General features: G+C 33.5%; 1 protein-coding gene, 1 long non-coding RNA gene and 1 pseudogene across 2 annotated transcripts in view; 1 reads left to right on the top strand and 2 right to left on the bottom strand.

Annotated features, from left to right (window-relative positions):
- Nucleotides 1–638: 638 nt before the first annotated feature.
- Nucleotides 639–16954, bottom strand: part of LOC129950557 (tyrosine--tRNA ligase, mitochondrial-like) — a 103008-nt pseudogene continuing 86692 nt past the window's right edge.
- The window catches only part of LOC129951772 (CDK5 and ABL1 enzyme substrate 2), a 30051-nt gene continuing 18253 nt past the window's right edge, over nt 5157–16954 (top strand). Inside the window, exon 1 of the mRNA XM_056064094.1 lies at nt 5157–5784. Within this exon, the coding sequence (XP_055920069.1) occupies nt 5399–5784 (386 nt within the window). The 5' untranslated portion in view covers nt 5157–5398. The remainder of the gene's footprint in view (nt 5785–16954) is intronic.
- Nucleotides 6186–7080, bottom strand: LOC129951775 (uncharacterized). Its single transcript, XR_008782225.1, has 3 exons — nt 7064–7080; nt 6655–6990; nt 6186–6584 (listed from the first exon to the last, which is right to left on the bottom strand). It is a non-coding gene; the product is annotated as an uncharacterized LOC129951775 (long non-coding RNA).

The following is a 16954-nucleotide window of genomic DNA, read 5'->3' as shown; positions in this document are numbered from 1 at the left end:
ATATTACGGCAGAGAAGATTTTATAGGCGATGTTAAGTAGACTGATTCCTCTATAGTTGGTGCAGTTTAGAGGGTCTCCTTTTTTCAGGATCGGGCAAACAATACTGAGGTTCCATTCATCGGGCATGCTTTCTTCCGACCATATCTTACAGATAAGTTGGTGCATGCTCCTAACCAACTTATCTCCAGCTGCTTTGAAGAGCTCGGCATTTAAGCCATCCGCTCCAGAGGCTTTATTAGACTGCAGCTTGGATATGGCAATCTTTACTTCGTCTAAGTGGGGAGGGCGGGATGGTTGGCTTTCGTCGTCTATGTTGAATTGATCATCCTGCCTGACAGCGGAATTCAGTTCGTTGTCGCCGTTATACAGTCTGCAAAAGTGGTCCTTTCATGAGCATAAGGGTAAAAATATTATTTTCTCCCTTCCATCTGAATTCGGTTGAATCAAGTGAATTTTGAAGAATATACAAATGGTAATGTACAAATTGATCGGATTAGCCAATATAAAAATCCCATTTCGGTTGTTTGGGGGCAGCACAACTCGAACCTTGAACAAAATGGGATCTACATAACTAAAATGTTCATTGGAATTTTTACCCGCCCATTTAAACGATATAAATTTGATTAGATGAAAAGTACGAAACAAATTTAAGCGAAATATTGAAAAAATATTGTAGATTTGGAAATCATCACAATTACCACCAATTACAACGTTGAGTGCCGAATGGAATTTAAAAACATATTTCAATTAATTTCATTGTATTTAAAAAAATATATAAACATGATTAACAAACCAGGGAGTCTACATGTTTAATGATTCAAATTATTTATTTTTATCACAAAAAAGAATAGAATATTATTATTAATGACTTTTAATTAATGTAAAATTGAACAAATTGTTTTATTCATATGCTCATCCTTGCCAACAAAAAGGAGACATTTAACATTTTGAACTAATAGATATAAATGGTATCTGATGTTTGTGGTGATGAGTTAGTGTGATGTTAGTGCGAAGTTTTGAGTTCGCTATTGCTTGATATAGAACCCCCAGCTGTGATGATTCTCATCGTATCAGCTGAAAGAAGATTTTTAATTATAAAATAAATTACCTCAAGCAGAAACATAACACTTTTCACTTACTCTTTGTTGTAAAACATTAAGCTTTTAGTGCCAGATCAAGAATGGATAGTCCAGGCTCTGGAAAAATCTTAACGATAGGATTTAGTTGTAGTTCAGTTCACCTAGTCCTTCAACATTTGCCTTGTAGAGCGCTTCTGTGACTTTTTCGGCTTGTTTTAAACCCGCCTCTGAAATGAGAAACACTTAAAAAACTAAAAGAAGTGATTTATTTGTTTATTAAAAATCACCTCAATGGACTAGAAGCGTCATATCTTCAGCTAGAATCGTTTGTGCTTTTCTCTTCTCTGGTGATTTTTTGTGTTGTTCCATGAGAAATGCAATTTCTTCCAGTGAAATAAAACTACTTGAACAACGTGAGCGACTTGAGAAGATTCTCGACTTCAGAATCTGGCATTTTCAAAAAGAACTGATAAGAAGAAAAAGGCGACGTTTTTTCTTCGTCCAGCCAAATACCATCGCCAGCAAATTTTCCGATCTTGTCTCCTTCTTCGTTGGTAACAAGAGGCAGAATTGAATTGAAGATATTGACGGCATTGAAAGCAATAAATCATAATTGAAAGAAGGTATTTCAATTGAATTCCAGAGACCTACAATTTAAATAAGAAACAGCGAAAATTAAGATAGTTCTTATTTTATTATTTATAAACACATCCTCACCAACTACATCACAGAGTTCGCCAAAAAATGTAAAAGGAAGATATTCAAATGTGAATTTCTGCAAAAAAGAACATAGTGAAACAGATCAATTGGCCAATCCTCGGTGGTAGGTACTGTCTTGAAAAACTGACTGTAGATTAAATTAACTATTGTTCACATGATAAGGAAGGACTTGCATTCATTGCAATCTTTCGCCTATCCGTAGCTGGCTGAAAGAAGTGCTTTGCATTGCAAAGATGGTGGCACATTACGTGAATGTGCTACTACTATCACACGCTGCAATTAATTCAACTTGTATTTGTATTTGGCTTGGCTATGAATGACCACCAAATAAAGAGATTCCTCAACTTTATAACAACTCTCGAATTGTATATAAATCTCGCCAAATGAAGCATGTCAGATAGGTTGCAAAGCGAAGCTTTTCAGACTTCTGCGACATCGATCCCTTCGCTGTAATCGGCCCTTCTTATTCCTACAGGGTTAACAATGAGGATATAAGCCATCAGAATAGAGCGATTTGATCGCCAGTCTTGTTGAGCAGTGTAATTTTTTTACTAAAAAACAAAACAAAACAATATTCATATAATTTGAATTAAAAATTAATATGAACACATTTACCTTCAATTTGTACCTATTCACTCCACAATAAATATGTCGGCGTTGCTGGCTTCCTACGCGGGGCTTCTACTTTTCTTGTTGCAACGTACTCCTTGGTTTTTTCTTTATCTGAGAATTAAATTAAATTCATTAAATTCATTATACATTTTTATTTCAATAAATTAATATTTTGTTTTACCTTCATTTGCTTCATTGATCCTGAATTTTGGTTTGTTTACATTTTCGTAGAATTGTCAAAATACTCACCTCGCTGTTGATCTGTCAAAACTTGACATAACTCAAATTAGACCACGTTCCCATTACAGTTCTAGGGTGCGCTTATACTTTCAGCACGATTTTTTCTGTTTTTAGCGAAATTTTTCATAAAATACATAGAATTTGTGTGCCAAAAGCATTCAAATATTATTTTTAGCACAGTTTTCACTAAAAAGAAGTTGTAAAATTCATTTTTCTAAAAATATTGCATTCATTTTTCAATTTTTGAATTCAACGGATTTCTTTTTTGAACGTCTGAGTTCACTTCATATTGTTTTCCCCCTAATTGTGCAAACTTCACCAAAAGCCCATAAGAACTACATAGAATCTGGATTTTCCCATAAGAAATGCACGGGAGAACTAACACATGCTTATGCTAACGGGCAAAATTCTCTAAATTTAGTTTGTAGGCCGAAAGAGAGCAAACCCATTAAGTCGGGACTCTAGATAATATATTTCCTCTATGCTTATACCCCTTAAAGTTTTAGATCAGGATGATTTTTTTTTCTAGTGAGCAATTTGGACTGCAATTTCGACTGAGCTCTACCTGTACAACTACCAGCATGCCGAAAACCTCCGCAGGGTGATAAAAAGAAAACTTTGCTTTAAAAAAAGTTTTTTTTTTTTATTTTTACATCCTACCCTAGTCCCTCACAGACACCAGACGTGGCGTTATAGTTCACCATAACCTGATTTGGATCCTCGCTGTACTTCCCAAAATTGCTTTAAACCCAAAAAAGTTTGAATATTGACAATATCAAAAAATTTAATAAATGAAACATATTCAACTGGATTATTGACTTATTGAATTAGAAACCTTTGGAAATGAAACCATTTGATAATGCTCATGTAACCTGAACCAATTTGGCAAGTTTGTTTCGACAATTTGGTCATTGGGCGCAAATTTATTAATTTAACTGGGCATTTGAGGTTAGAGTTGATCATTAAAAAAAACTGAAACCTGGGCACACAAAGAAATGCAATGCTCTCAGGAGAACGATTTTTTCCGAGTTGTGGGATTTAAAACCAGCAGTTCATTTAAGATTTCATCATTGCAAAATTAATTAATTAAATTATTGTTTTCATTGCAAATTTTACAACTCATAAGCACAATTTGAATACCATACATTCAAAATACGATTATGAATATAACTGACCCATAACTAAAATATTTCAGATTTCTCCTGTTTCAATTTGTATTGATGGCTCCTACAAGAAAAGCTAAACGCCTTTTCATCGCTCTTGCCTGTTGTTGTTCATGGAACACTGCTGACTGCTTATGGGCCAATTATAGCTATGATTAGTTTTAATCGTTGAATTGTTTTTGGACAGGTCGCTTAAAACGATCATTCATAAGCCTAGTACATACTTGTGAACCATCTCGTGAACCCATACAAATTTCAGTTTTTGGTTCACCCGTGAACTTGCTGGTGAAGCTGAGTGGAGAACAAAGTGGAGAGTTTTCGTTCACGGGCAATTCACGTGCAAAATGTACGGGAACTGTTGGTGAAGCTTTGACATTTGGTTTGTTCATGTTCACAACGTGTACTCACAAGTGTGTACAAGTGAGCAAAGTCAAAAGTTCACTTTCTCCACTTTCGAACGTTCACTTCACGAGGAAGTTTGTACTAGGCTATAATGTCTGTAATTGAAAAAATTTCCTGATTGAAATCCACCGAAAAATATTTACTGGAAATCTGCCATTTGAAAATTGTGAAATTGGAACACAAATATATACATTTTTGGAGTGAGTGGAGTGGAGTATCAGCTGTTCAGGAAAGTGAATTCCCTTCCGGAAAATAAAAAAATACATTTTTAGCAAAAAATAAATGCGCAATTTAACATTTTAAAAAATCTTTGTGTGATTTCCCATCTATACCATCATTTCTAACCAAAGGGAAACATATTTAAATATCCATTCAAAAGTTTGTCCGGATTGATTGCCATTCTATATGAAGATATAATGGCTGAAACACTTTGGGCCTGCTTCGAGGTTGCTTTGAATAACACTTCCAATATGACGTTTCTAAAATGGTAATTCTGTCGTCAGCAGCTATTATTTTTCTCCAAATAAAAAAATGTTTTGAAATCGAAAAAATTAAATTTATCGCGGAAGTAGCTTACGCAGCCTAATAACCAATGAGAATCCCTCTTAAAGCAAATGTATTTTGTTTGTTGACTTTTTTACAGCTGTTGAGCTGTCATATAGAGCAAATTTGAACTAGAGAATCCGTTTGGAGTCCTATGGCTGAACTCATAAACGTCTGGCGAAGCCGAAGCTGAAGCGTGGTTGTGTTTCAGCCACAAGTGAATTCCAGCAATTTATAAGTTTGTTTTCATATAATATGCATATAGAAATTCCGTAGGTTTTCGATCACTCACACATTAAAACAACTACTAAATCAGATTTGCACTCTTACTTGGAGGCAAACCAAGATGGCTACCGACGATTTTTATCTTCATATAAAACGTTTTTGGTATTTACTATTTGTTATTATTAAACTATCAATTTTCTTTTTACAAGAAAGCAAAAATTAAAGAAACTTAACTGTCATACAAATCATTTTATGATATATTTTTATACCGAATTAGATCCGTTTTGCGTTATATTGACAAAGTTATTATGACTAAATTGCAAAGAAAATGATACAAATATATATTAATTGTGATGTGATAATTTAACTAAAGAAGTATTTTAACTAAGAAAATAAAACTGAAAGTAGAGCAAATGACAAGTTCAGTAGATAAGACAAGATACCGACGCAGACTTGCTGCGATTTCATTTTTATCAAATATATCGTTAGATGGTGCAAACCGGGATAAACATATTGGATCAAATAATTGTGCATTGCGTAATGGAGCTACTTCTGCCCATGTTGAATTCTGCACGCTGGATGCTCCGAAATTCAAACCCTCTGAAAGTCCCACTGGTGATAAAAAAATTAATGATACTAAAAATATGGTAATAGAATTAATAGCTCTCCAACCGGATTCAGAAAAAAAAAGGGCAAAAATGTTTTTTGGCAAGAGCTCTGATAGATTATCCGAAAGCAGTGATTCGGATAGTTTCAAAATGTCAACAAAAATGCCATCATCAGCACCATATCGAGAAAGGTAATATTAGGATGTAAACAAAAGCTACATATATGTAGCTAGATAAATGTCTTTAGTATATGTTTCAATTTATTCATTTCTATTTATAGACTTAAAGCCCATAAGAATTTTTTTGTCTGTGAGTTCAAAACAAATTTTATATGATGGCCTTGAAGTGTTATTTAACTGATAACAGTTTTATCGAATTTTAAAAGCTGGCTTATTTCGTTCAAAGTTTTAAATGAACAATATTTTAAAGATTTGCATGGCCATCTAATTATAAAAAATATATAAATAGTAAATATTTTGAGTGTTAAGTTATTGGGTCATATTCATAGATGTTTGCTAAACTCTTGCTAACTCGTTACTAAGGAAGTCCAGAGTTTAGTCTATTTATAAATAAATTTAAACCTAAGGTTAGGGCTAAGTCTGTGTACTATAAACATAGGAAAAGCTGTGTTTAAGTAGTTATTATCATAGCCAAATGTCATATTTGATCTTTGTTTGCATATTGAAAGACTGAAAATGTAAATCATAACAAATAAACGTAACGTAAACTTGCTGTCCACAAAAATGTTGATTAATACCACAATTCAAAAATATATAGATATCTTAGAGGAGTTTGAGTTATGTCGTGATCTGCAAAATATGGCACCAAGAAAAAAAATCTCCAGGTTTTAACATCATCTATTATAGCCAGATCATTATTATCATAACATCATTTCCCTTATCATCGACAATGTTGATGTGCCTGCGTATCGTTTCTTTGACTGCGACCAGTTTTCCTTCCGTCCGCGTTTTATATTTTCGTTGCTGTTGATCTAAAATATTATAAATAGTTGTTAGTTGTTTTTTTTTTTATTTTTTATTAAATAGTTTTGTTTTACTTACTTTTTTCGAAATTAATTTAAAATAGGACAACACAAAATAACAATTTTGGAAATATAACAGTAGTTTTTTGCCATTTTAAGTATAATTATAGTAGAGCACAAAAGTAACCTGGGATTTAATGAATAAGGGCTGTGTTTATTTAACCAATAAGCCTTAAACTATAGATCAAGAAATCACGACTTTAGTAATTCTATATGAATACGCCACATTATGTTAATAAATTGTACGTAAACTTGCTGGTGTAGCTTTTTTTTGACAATTTTCGCTACAAAGTTCTTTTTCTGATTGCGATAAGTTCTCCTACCGTTCGCGTTTTATGTTTTCCTTGGTGTTAATCTAAAATATTATAAAACGTTGTTAGTTGTTTTTTTTTTTTTTATTTTCCATTAAATAGTTATGTTTTACTTACTTTTTTCGACATCCAATAATTTGAAGAATGACAACAAAATAACGAGTTTGAAAATACAACAGTATTTTTTGCTTTGACCTGTCAAAGTATAATAGTAGTAGAATACAATTTTAGACTTGGGTTTTACTAAACATATCAGGCAGAGAGAAAAAAACTAATTAGTTTTTTCTCTCTGATATCAGGAAAATTGACTATGAACAAGAGCTGTGTTTATTTAATCAAAAAGCTTAAACTATAGATTCAATTAATACGACTTTAGTAATTCTCTATGAATACGCGGCTTTGAGTTTTAAGTCATATTAACACATGAATTAATGAAATAAGATATATGTATGTACATAAATGTTATTTAACCGATAACATTGTTATCGAATTAAAATGCTGATTTATTTCATTCAAAGCTTTCAATGAACAAAAATCTAAAACATTTGCATGGCCATCCAATTATAAAATAATCTATCAATTTTAAATATTGTGAGTGTAAAGTCATACTAACACATATGTAAATTAATGAAATAAATCATAAATCGGAATTTTCTAAAAAGGCTCAACATTTTATGTAGTTTTTTTGATCATGGACAAATTTGATTGCAAATTTATCAGGGTCTGCTCGGCCTGATTACTCTGCGAGTAATTAGTGATGTTAAGCCTCGGAACTTCCCAGGCTTTCGTTCAGAGAAACATTGTTCGACAACCAGTAGAAAAAGTAAAGATTTTTTCTATAAATTGACTTTATTCATTGCGCTCTGATAATAAGTTTTGTAAAAAAATAACACGCCTTGACCGATTTGCATGTCTGTTATTACATTGCGACCATGTGATCTTTTCCGCATTGGGTTTATGTTGGCTTGGTGATTTACAAACAGAATAAGCAGCTTTTATCAGCGTGTTCGTTAACCATAATGACTATGTGATCAGGAACACACATAAGTTTAGTTTTGTGCGCCATCTTCGAAACAATATCTCTTAAAGCAGCCATTCACGACACAAAATAGATGCGCAAGTTAGAGTTTGTACGGATTGTTTGTGTTGTGAATGAGGTTTTTGTGCTGTTTGTACAATAAATTATTTAAGAATTAAAATAATGTTGGTATTTGCTCAAAACTGTCAACTTGTGAAGATATTTTGTGACGTGAATATATAAACCTGTAAGCATTGATTTTGCGGACCTTTTTTTTAATAATACAAAATCAAGAACAAAAATATTGAGGTGAACATCCGGATCTTTGGTAAGCAAAGAGTTAAGATCATTGAACAGAATTATGAAAAACCAACGATACGACCGTTTAATTAAACAAAATATCAACATTTAGTAGTGTGATGGTTAATGCGTTCGGCTGTCATGCTTGAGATCTTGGGTTGAATTCCTGCCTATGCCAATAGTTTTTTTTTCATGGGTACTAATTTTTGCGAGGATTTTAAAATTCTTGTCATGAAAAGTGCTTTTCAAATTGGCCGTTCGGATTTGGCATAAAACTGTAAGTCCCCTCCATCCCTTAAATGACTCGGCGACAAGAATATTTGAGAGTTCTATGTCACTGAGCCCTAGTTCTGAACAGACTGCAACTAATTTATTTTGTCATCCTAATGCAGACCGTAAGACCGCTGTGAAAAAGATAACTAATTGCCGGGCAAATTAACGGAAACACCTCAAGAAAGTCTATAGCAGTCAGAAGTCAGATATTAAGGAACCTTCATGTCGCCGTCGTTATTATATTTTTGAATGCCTTCTTCTGCCCAAAAACATTAAAGTTAAATATGAGCAATGATAGGCGAACATTGCTTCTCTCATTATAGTATCTTTTTTCGATTAAATGTATCACCTTAGACAGAAGGTGTTGAAAAGTAAACTTCTCTATGCGTACATATATTTTTATAATTATAATTTTTGATCGCTAAGTTTTCGTGTTTTTAAATAAATGCACAAAAACACGTAGGCTGATCTGATAAGAGATCTTGGTGCCAAACTATCAAACGCATTTGAAAAATAAAGTGTAATAATCTTACTTTCTCCAAATAGATGTAAAAATTCACTGTTCGGTGAGATAAACCATAAGATCACCCATTAGATGAATGATGAAAGGACCTATTGGCACAAAAGCTATATTGTCGGCCATGAAGAAGTTTTCGTTCTTCGATACATTTCTTAAACATGTAATCAGCGTTTTTCAGCGTTAAAGCACACCTCTTCAGAATAAGCGGGTCAGCGGATTTGTGTATGTCAATGTCTTCTTTTAACTGTTTTTTTGTTTGGCATTATTGATTATAGACTATTATCCGCGCGTGATCTGCAGTCATGCATTTGAAAAAATTGTGTTGAATTTATTAAGGCGTTTCAAACGATAAAGGTATTAAAGTGTTACACAAATAGAACGTAACTCGAACCACTATTCCAATTCTTGTTTGAATTAACGAAGGAAATTATATCGAATTCGAATATTTACTAATTAGTAATTACTGTTGTGATATTAATTTTAATATTTAAATGTAAATTTTTTAAATGACAATACAAAATCAAATGTATATCAAAAATGACGTTACAAGAACCGATCACTATGGACATCAGTTTTATAAAACTAAAAAATCTAAAATCTGAACATGGATTTGTAGTCAAACATGGCATTTTCCCACATCAATGGAAAAAAGCAAAAATAATTCCCATCCCCAAAAACTCGTTCTGCAATGAATTTAGACCAATTTCAATACTTCCATTTCTGTCTAAGGTATGTGAAAGGATAATGCAAAAACAATTAAGCAACTTCATCAGTCGCAATAACCTTTTAGTCGATGTTCAATCAGGTTTTCGTTCGCACCATAGCTGTATAACGGCACTAACTAAAATAATTGAAGACATAAGGACTGAACTCGATATTGATAATGTAACTTTTTTAGTCCTATTAGACTTTTCAAAAGCTTTCGACATGGTGAATCACTCGATACTTCTGAATAAACTGCGTCACAGATTCAACATATCTTCAGAAGCTATTAAACTATTTACTTCCTTTTTGAAGGATAGAAAGCAAGCCGTTTTCTTAAATGGAAATCTCTCCGACTTTCTTCCGGTTAAACAAGGAGTTCCTCAAGGATCAATTTTATCTCCCCTTCTATTCTCATTATATGTGAATGAAATCGGTTTCATTATAAATGAAGTATCAAAACATTTTTATGCCGATGACATTCAAATTTATAAAAGCTGTCCTTTGGGTTTAATTGACGACTGCGCTTTCACCCTGAACCAAGAACTAGAAAAGATATCCTACTGGGCGTCGTGCAATGGGTTGGTTCTCAACGCAAACAAATGTAAATGCCTGGTTATATCAAGAAAAGAATTAGACTTAACATACTTTCCTTCCATATTTCTAAACCAGAACCCATTAGAATTCGTAAATTCCAGTAAAAATCTAGGAGTAATCTTCAATAAAACATTGACCTGGAATGACCACATCAACCAATTAGTAGGTAAAACTTATGGAACGCTTAGAACGCTGTGGAACGCCCAAAACATCACTTCATTTAAAACCAGACTAATGCTTGCAAGGACCCTTGTAATACCTGTTCTCACTCATGGACGCGAAATTTTTTACAACTGCGATTCCATCAGCAAACATAAATTAAACATAGCATTCAATAGTATAATTCAATACATCTTTGGCTTAAGAAGGTACTACCATATTTCACATTTGCAAGAGATTGTGCTTAGTATGCCTTTTAATGACTTCATGAAGCTTCGAACATTGATACTGTTTTTTAAAATCTTGAAAACACGCCAACCAGCTTATCTGTTTGAAAAAATCAGAATGTCAACATCGAATAGATCGACATCGGTAATTTTGCCACGCTTTTCGTGTTTGACCTCAGAAAGGCAATTTTTCATCGCTACATGTCGCCTCTGGAACTCACTTCCAACTCACTTGCGGGATATAAGTGATATACATATTTTCCAAAAAAGTATTAAAATCTTCTTTTCGAACCAAAGCAACTAACTTAACTTAATGAACTATCTCCTTTTCTTAAGTTTAACTAACTTAACTATCTTTTCCTTCTTCTATTTCTATTATTTCTATTTTATTGTCAATTAATATTTTATTTATAAATTATTGTTATTTTCTTTTTTGTATATAATTTAATTTTATATTATTTCCTTACCATATTTTTTTTTTTTAAATTGAATTGTTATATAAAGTTAAGTCATAGGCTTTCACTAATTTATAAGATATCTATTATCTTACTGTGTAAGCGTTATAAATAAATAAACTGAAACTGAAACTGAAACATGCTTATACCTATAACCCGTCAGCCAATAAAATTGTTTGTTGCATAGTGACGCTGGAGAACCCCTGGCACCACTAGGTTAGGTTAGGTTAAAGTGGCTGTCCGTGATGGAGTAGGACGCACTTAGGCCAGTTAAATGGCCCTTGTGATACCACATGAAACATTCTTCCAAGATCAATGAAACGAGTTTGAGTCCATTACGAAACTTTAAAGAGTGATTATGTTAGGGTTAGGTTATAGTGGCTGTCCAAGATGGAAACGGACACACTTAGGCCAGTTTAATGGCCCATTGTGATACCACATGAATCTTGAGGCTTCCTCCTAAGCTCAATGGAACCAGTTAGAGTCCCTTACGAAACGTGAGAGGCTGATTATACCGATATGATTTAGATCGTTTAGATCGTTAAAGAAGAATTCTCCTAGGTAATTCTTGCGTTTTCGAGCTAGAGCAGGGCATGTGCAGAGAAGATGAAGAACAGTTTCTTCCTTTTCCTCGTCCATACAGCTTCTGCAAAAGTCATTTGAGAATACGCCTAGTCTCGTGGCGTGCTTTCCTATTAGACAGTGTCTGGTTATGATACCTATTATCGAGCTTATATGCGATCTGCTTAGAGAGAGCAAGCACCTTGAACGTTTTAAATCCAGTGTTGGCCAGATGTTTTTTGTGGCTTGACACGTGGTAATGTTGGTACACCTGGTGCCTGCCCTCCTCGCAGCGTCTTGCATTAGTAGCAGTTTACAAGTAGCGATTGGTATGCCAATACTTACCAAACGTGGTAGGATGGGCTGTACTGTAACGTTCCTGGCGAGTTCATCTGCCTTACAGTTACCTGGAATGTCTTTTTGGCCCGGCACCCAGCAAAGGTGAATATTAAACTGTTGCGCCATCTCCATTAGAGATGATCGACAGTTATGGACTGTTATAGAGTTTGTAGAGACAGAGTCCATAGATTTGATTGCGGCCTGGCTGTCGGAGAAAATACGACAACAAAATAACGAGTTTGAAAATACAACAGTATTTTTTGCTTTGACCTGTCAAAGTATAATAGTAGTAGAATACAATTTTAGACTTGGGTTTTACTAAACATATCAGGCAGAGAGAAAAAAACTAATTAGTTTTTTCTCTCTGATATCAGGAAAATTGACTATGAACAAGAGCTGTGTTTATTTAATCAAAAAGCTTAAACTATAGATTCAATTAATACGACTTTAGTAATTCTCTATGAATACGCGGCTTTGAGTTTTAAGTCATATTAACACATGAATTAATGAAATAAGATATATGAATGTACATAAATGTTATTTAACCGATAACATTGTTATCGAATTAAAATGCTGATTTATTTCATTCAAAGCTTTCAATGAACAAAAATCTAAAACATTTGCATGGCCATCCAATTATAAAATAATCTATCAATTTTAAATATTGTGAGTGTAAAGTCATACTAACACATATGTAAATTAATGAAATAAATCATAAATCGGAATTTTCTAAAAAGGCTCAACATTTTATGTAGTTTTTTTGATCATGGACAAATTTGATTGCAAATTTATCAGGGTCTGCTCGGCCTGATTACTCTGCGAGTAATTAGTGATGTTAAGCCTCGGAACTTCCCAGGCTTTCGTTCAGAGAAACATTGTTCGACAACCAGTAGAAAAAGTAAAGATTTTTTCTATAAATTGACTTTATTCATTGCGCTCTGATACTAAGTTTTGTAAAAAAATAACACGCCTTGACCGATTTGCATGTCTGTTATTACATTGCGACCATGTGATCTTTTCCGCATTGGGTTTATGTTGGCTTGGTGATTTACAAACAGAATAAGCAGCTTTTATCAGCGTGTTCGTTAACCATAATGACTATGTGATCAGGAACACACATAAGTTTAGTTTTGTGCGCCATCTTCGAAACAATATCTCTTAGAGCAGCCATTCACGACACAAAATAGATGCGCAAGTTAGAGTTTGTACGGATTGTTTGTGTTGTGAATGAGGTTGTTTGTGCTGTTTGTACAATAAATTATTTAAGAATTAAAATAATGTTGGTATTTGCTCAAAACTGTCAACTTGTGAAGATATTTTGTGACGTGAATATATAAACCTGTAAGCATTGATTTTGCGGACCTTTTTTTTAATAATACAAAATCAAGAACAAAAATATTGAGGTGAACATCCGGATCTTTGGTAAGCAAAGAGTTAAGATCATTGAACAGAATTATGAAAAACCAACGATACGACCGTTTAATTAAACAAAATATCAACATTTAGTAGTGTGATGGTTAATGCGTTCGGCTGTCATGCTTGAGATCTTGGGTTGAATTCCTGCCTATGCCAATAGTTTTTTTTTCATGGGTACTTATTTTTGCGAGGATTTTAAAATTCTTGTCATGAAAAGTGCTTTTCAAATTGGCCGTTCGGATTTGGCATAAAACTGTAAGTCCCCTCCATCCCTTAAATGACTCGGCGACAAGAATATTTGAGAGTTCTATGTCACTGAGCCCTAGTTCTGAACAGACTGCAACTAATTTATTTTGTCATCCTAATGCAGACCGTAAGACCGCTGTGAAAAAGATAACTAATTGCCGGGCAAATTAACGGAAACACCTCAAGAAAGTCTATAGCAGTCAGAAGTCAGATATTAAGGAACCTTCATGTCGCCGTCGTTATTATATTTTTGAATGCCTTCTTCTGCCCAAAAACATTAAAGTTAAATATGAGCAATGATAGGCGAACATTGCTTCTCTCATTATAGTACCTTTTTTCGATTAAATGTATCACCTTAGACAGAAGGTGTTGAAAAGTAAACTTCTCTATGCGTACATATATTTTTATAATTATAATTTTTGATCGCTAAGTTTTCGTGTTTTTAAATAAATGCACAAAAACACGTAGGCTGATCTGATAAGAGATCTTGGTGCCAAACTATCAAACGCATTTGAAAAATAAAGTGTAATAATCTTACTTTCTCCAAATAGATGTAAAAATTCACTGTTCGGTGAGATAAACCATAAGATCACCCATTAGATGAATGATGAAAGGACCTATTGGCACAAAAGCTATATTGTCGGCCATGAAGAAGTTTTCGTTCTTCGATACATTTCTTAAACATGTAATCAGCGTTTTTCAGCGTTAAAGCACACCTCTTCAGAATAAGCGGGTCAGCGGATTTGTGTATGTCAATGTCTTCTTTTAACTGTTTTTTTGTTTGGCATTATTGATTATAGACTATTATCCGCGCGTGATCTGCAGTCATGCATTTGAAAAAATTGTGTTGAATTTATTAAGGCGTTTCAAACGATAAAGGTATTAAAGTGTTACACAAATAGAACGTAACTCGAACCACTATTCCAATTCTTGTTTGAATTAACGAAGGAAATTATATCGAATTCGAATATTTACTAATTAGTAATTACTGTTGTGATATTAATTTTAATATTTAAATGTAAATTTTTTAAATGACAATACAAAATCAAATGTATATCAAAAATGACGTTACAAGAACCGATCACTATGGACATCAGTTTTATAAAACTAAAGAATCTAAAATCTGAACATGGATTTGTAGTCAAACATGGCATTTTCCCACATCAATGGAAAAAAGCAAAAATAATTCCCATCCCCAAAAACTCGCTCTGCAATGAATTTAGACCAATTTCAATACTTCCATTTCTGTCTAAGGTATGTGAAAGGATAATGCAAAAACAATTAAGCAACTTCATCAGTCGCAATAACCTTTTAGTCGATGTTCAATCAGGTTTTCGTTCGCACCATAGCTGTATAACGGCACTAACTAAAATAATTGAAGACATAAGGACTGAACTCGATATTGATAATGTAACTTTTTTAGTCCTATTAGACTTTTCAAAAGCTTTCGACATGGTGAATCACTCGATACTTCTGAATAAACTGCGTCACAGATTCAACATATCTTCAGAAGCTATTAAACTATTTACTTCCTTTTTGAAGGATAGAAAGCAAGCCGTTTTCTTAAATGGAAATCTCTCCGACTTTCTTCCGGTTAAACAAGGAGTTCCTCAAGGATCAATTTTATCTCCCCTTCTATTCTCATTATATGTGAATGAAATCGGTTTCATTATAAATGAAGTATCAAAACATTTTTATGCCGATGACATTCAAATTTATAAAAGCTGTCCTTTGGGTTTAATTGACGACTGCGCTTTCACCCTGAACCAAGAACTAGAAAAGATATCCTACTGGGCGTCGTGCAATGGGTTGGTTCTCAACGCAAACAAATGTAAATGCCTGGTTATATCAAGAAAAGAATTAGACTTAACATACTTTCCTTCCATATTTCTAAACCAGAACCCATTAGAATTCGTAAATTCCAGTAAAAATCTAGGAGTAATCTTCAATAAAACATTGACCTGGAATGACCACATCAACCAATTAGTAGGTAAAACTTATGGAACGCTTAGAACGCTGTGGAACGCCCAAAACATCACTCCATTTAAAACCAGACTAATGCTTGCAAGGACCCTTGTAATACCTGTTCTCACTCATGGATGCGAAATTTTTTACAACTGCGATTCCATCAGCAAACATAAATTAAACATAGCATTCAATAGTATAATTCGATACATCTTTGGCTTAAGAAGGTACTACCATATTTCACATTTGCAAGAGATTGTGCTTAGTATGCCTTTTAATGACTTCATGAAGCTTCGAACATTGATACTGTTTTTTAAAATCTTGAAAACACGCCAACCAGCTTATCTGTTTGAAAAAATCAGAATGTCAACATCGAATAGATCGACATCGGTAATTTTGCCACGCTTTTCGTGTTTGACCTCAGAAAGGAAATTTTTCATCGCTACATGTCGCCTCTGGAACTCACTTCCAACTCACTTGCGGGATATAAGTGATATACATATTTTCCAAAAAAGTATTAAAATCTTCTTTTCGAACCAAAGCAACTAACTTAACTTAATGAACTATCTCCTTTTCTTAACTTTAACTAACTTAACTATCTTTTCCTTCTTCTATTTCTATTATTTCTATTTTATTGTCAATTAATATTTTATTTATAAATTATTGTTATTTTCTTTTTTGTATATAATTTAATTTTATATTATTTCCTTACCATATTTTTTTTTTTAAATTGAATTGTTATATAAAGTTAAGTCATAGGCTTTCACTAATTTATAAGATATCTATTATCTTACTGTGTAAGCGTTATAAATAAATAAACTGAAACTGAAACTGAAACATGCTTATACCTATAACCCGTTAGCCAATAAAATTGTTTGTTCCATAGTGACGCTGGAGAACCCCTGGCACCACTAGGTTAGGTTAGGTTAAAGTGGCTGTCCGTGATGGAGTAGGACGCACTTAGGCCAGTTAAATGGCCCTTGTGATACCACATGAAACATTCTTCCAAGATCAATGAAACGAGTTTGAGTCCATTACGAAACTTTAAAGAGTGATTATGTTAGGGTTAGGTTATAGTGGCTGTCCAAGATGGAAACGGACACACTTAGGCCAGTTTAATGGCCCATTGTGATACCACATGAATCTTGAGGCTTCCTCCTAAGCTCAATGGAACCAGTTAGAGTCCCTTACGAAACGTGAGAGGCTGATTATACCGATATGATTTAGATC

The sequence above is a fragment of the Eupeodes corollae genome, chromosome 3 (assembly GCF_945859685.1).
Source record: "Eupeodes corollae chromosome 3, idEupCoro1.1, whole genome shotgun sequence".
Lineage (NCBI taxonomy): Eukaryota > Metazoa > Arthropoda > Insecta > Diptera > Syrphidae > Eupeodes > Eupeodes corollae.
This window is presented reverse-complemented; position numbering and strand designations above follow the sequence as displayed.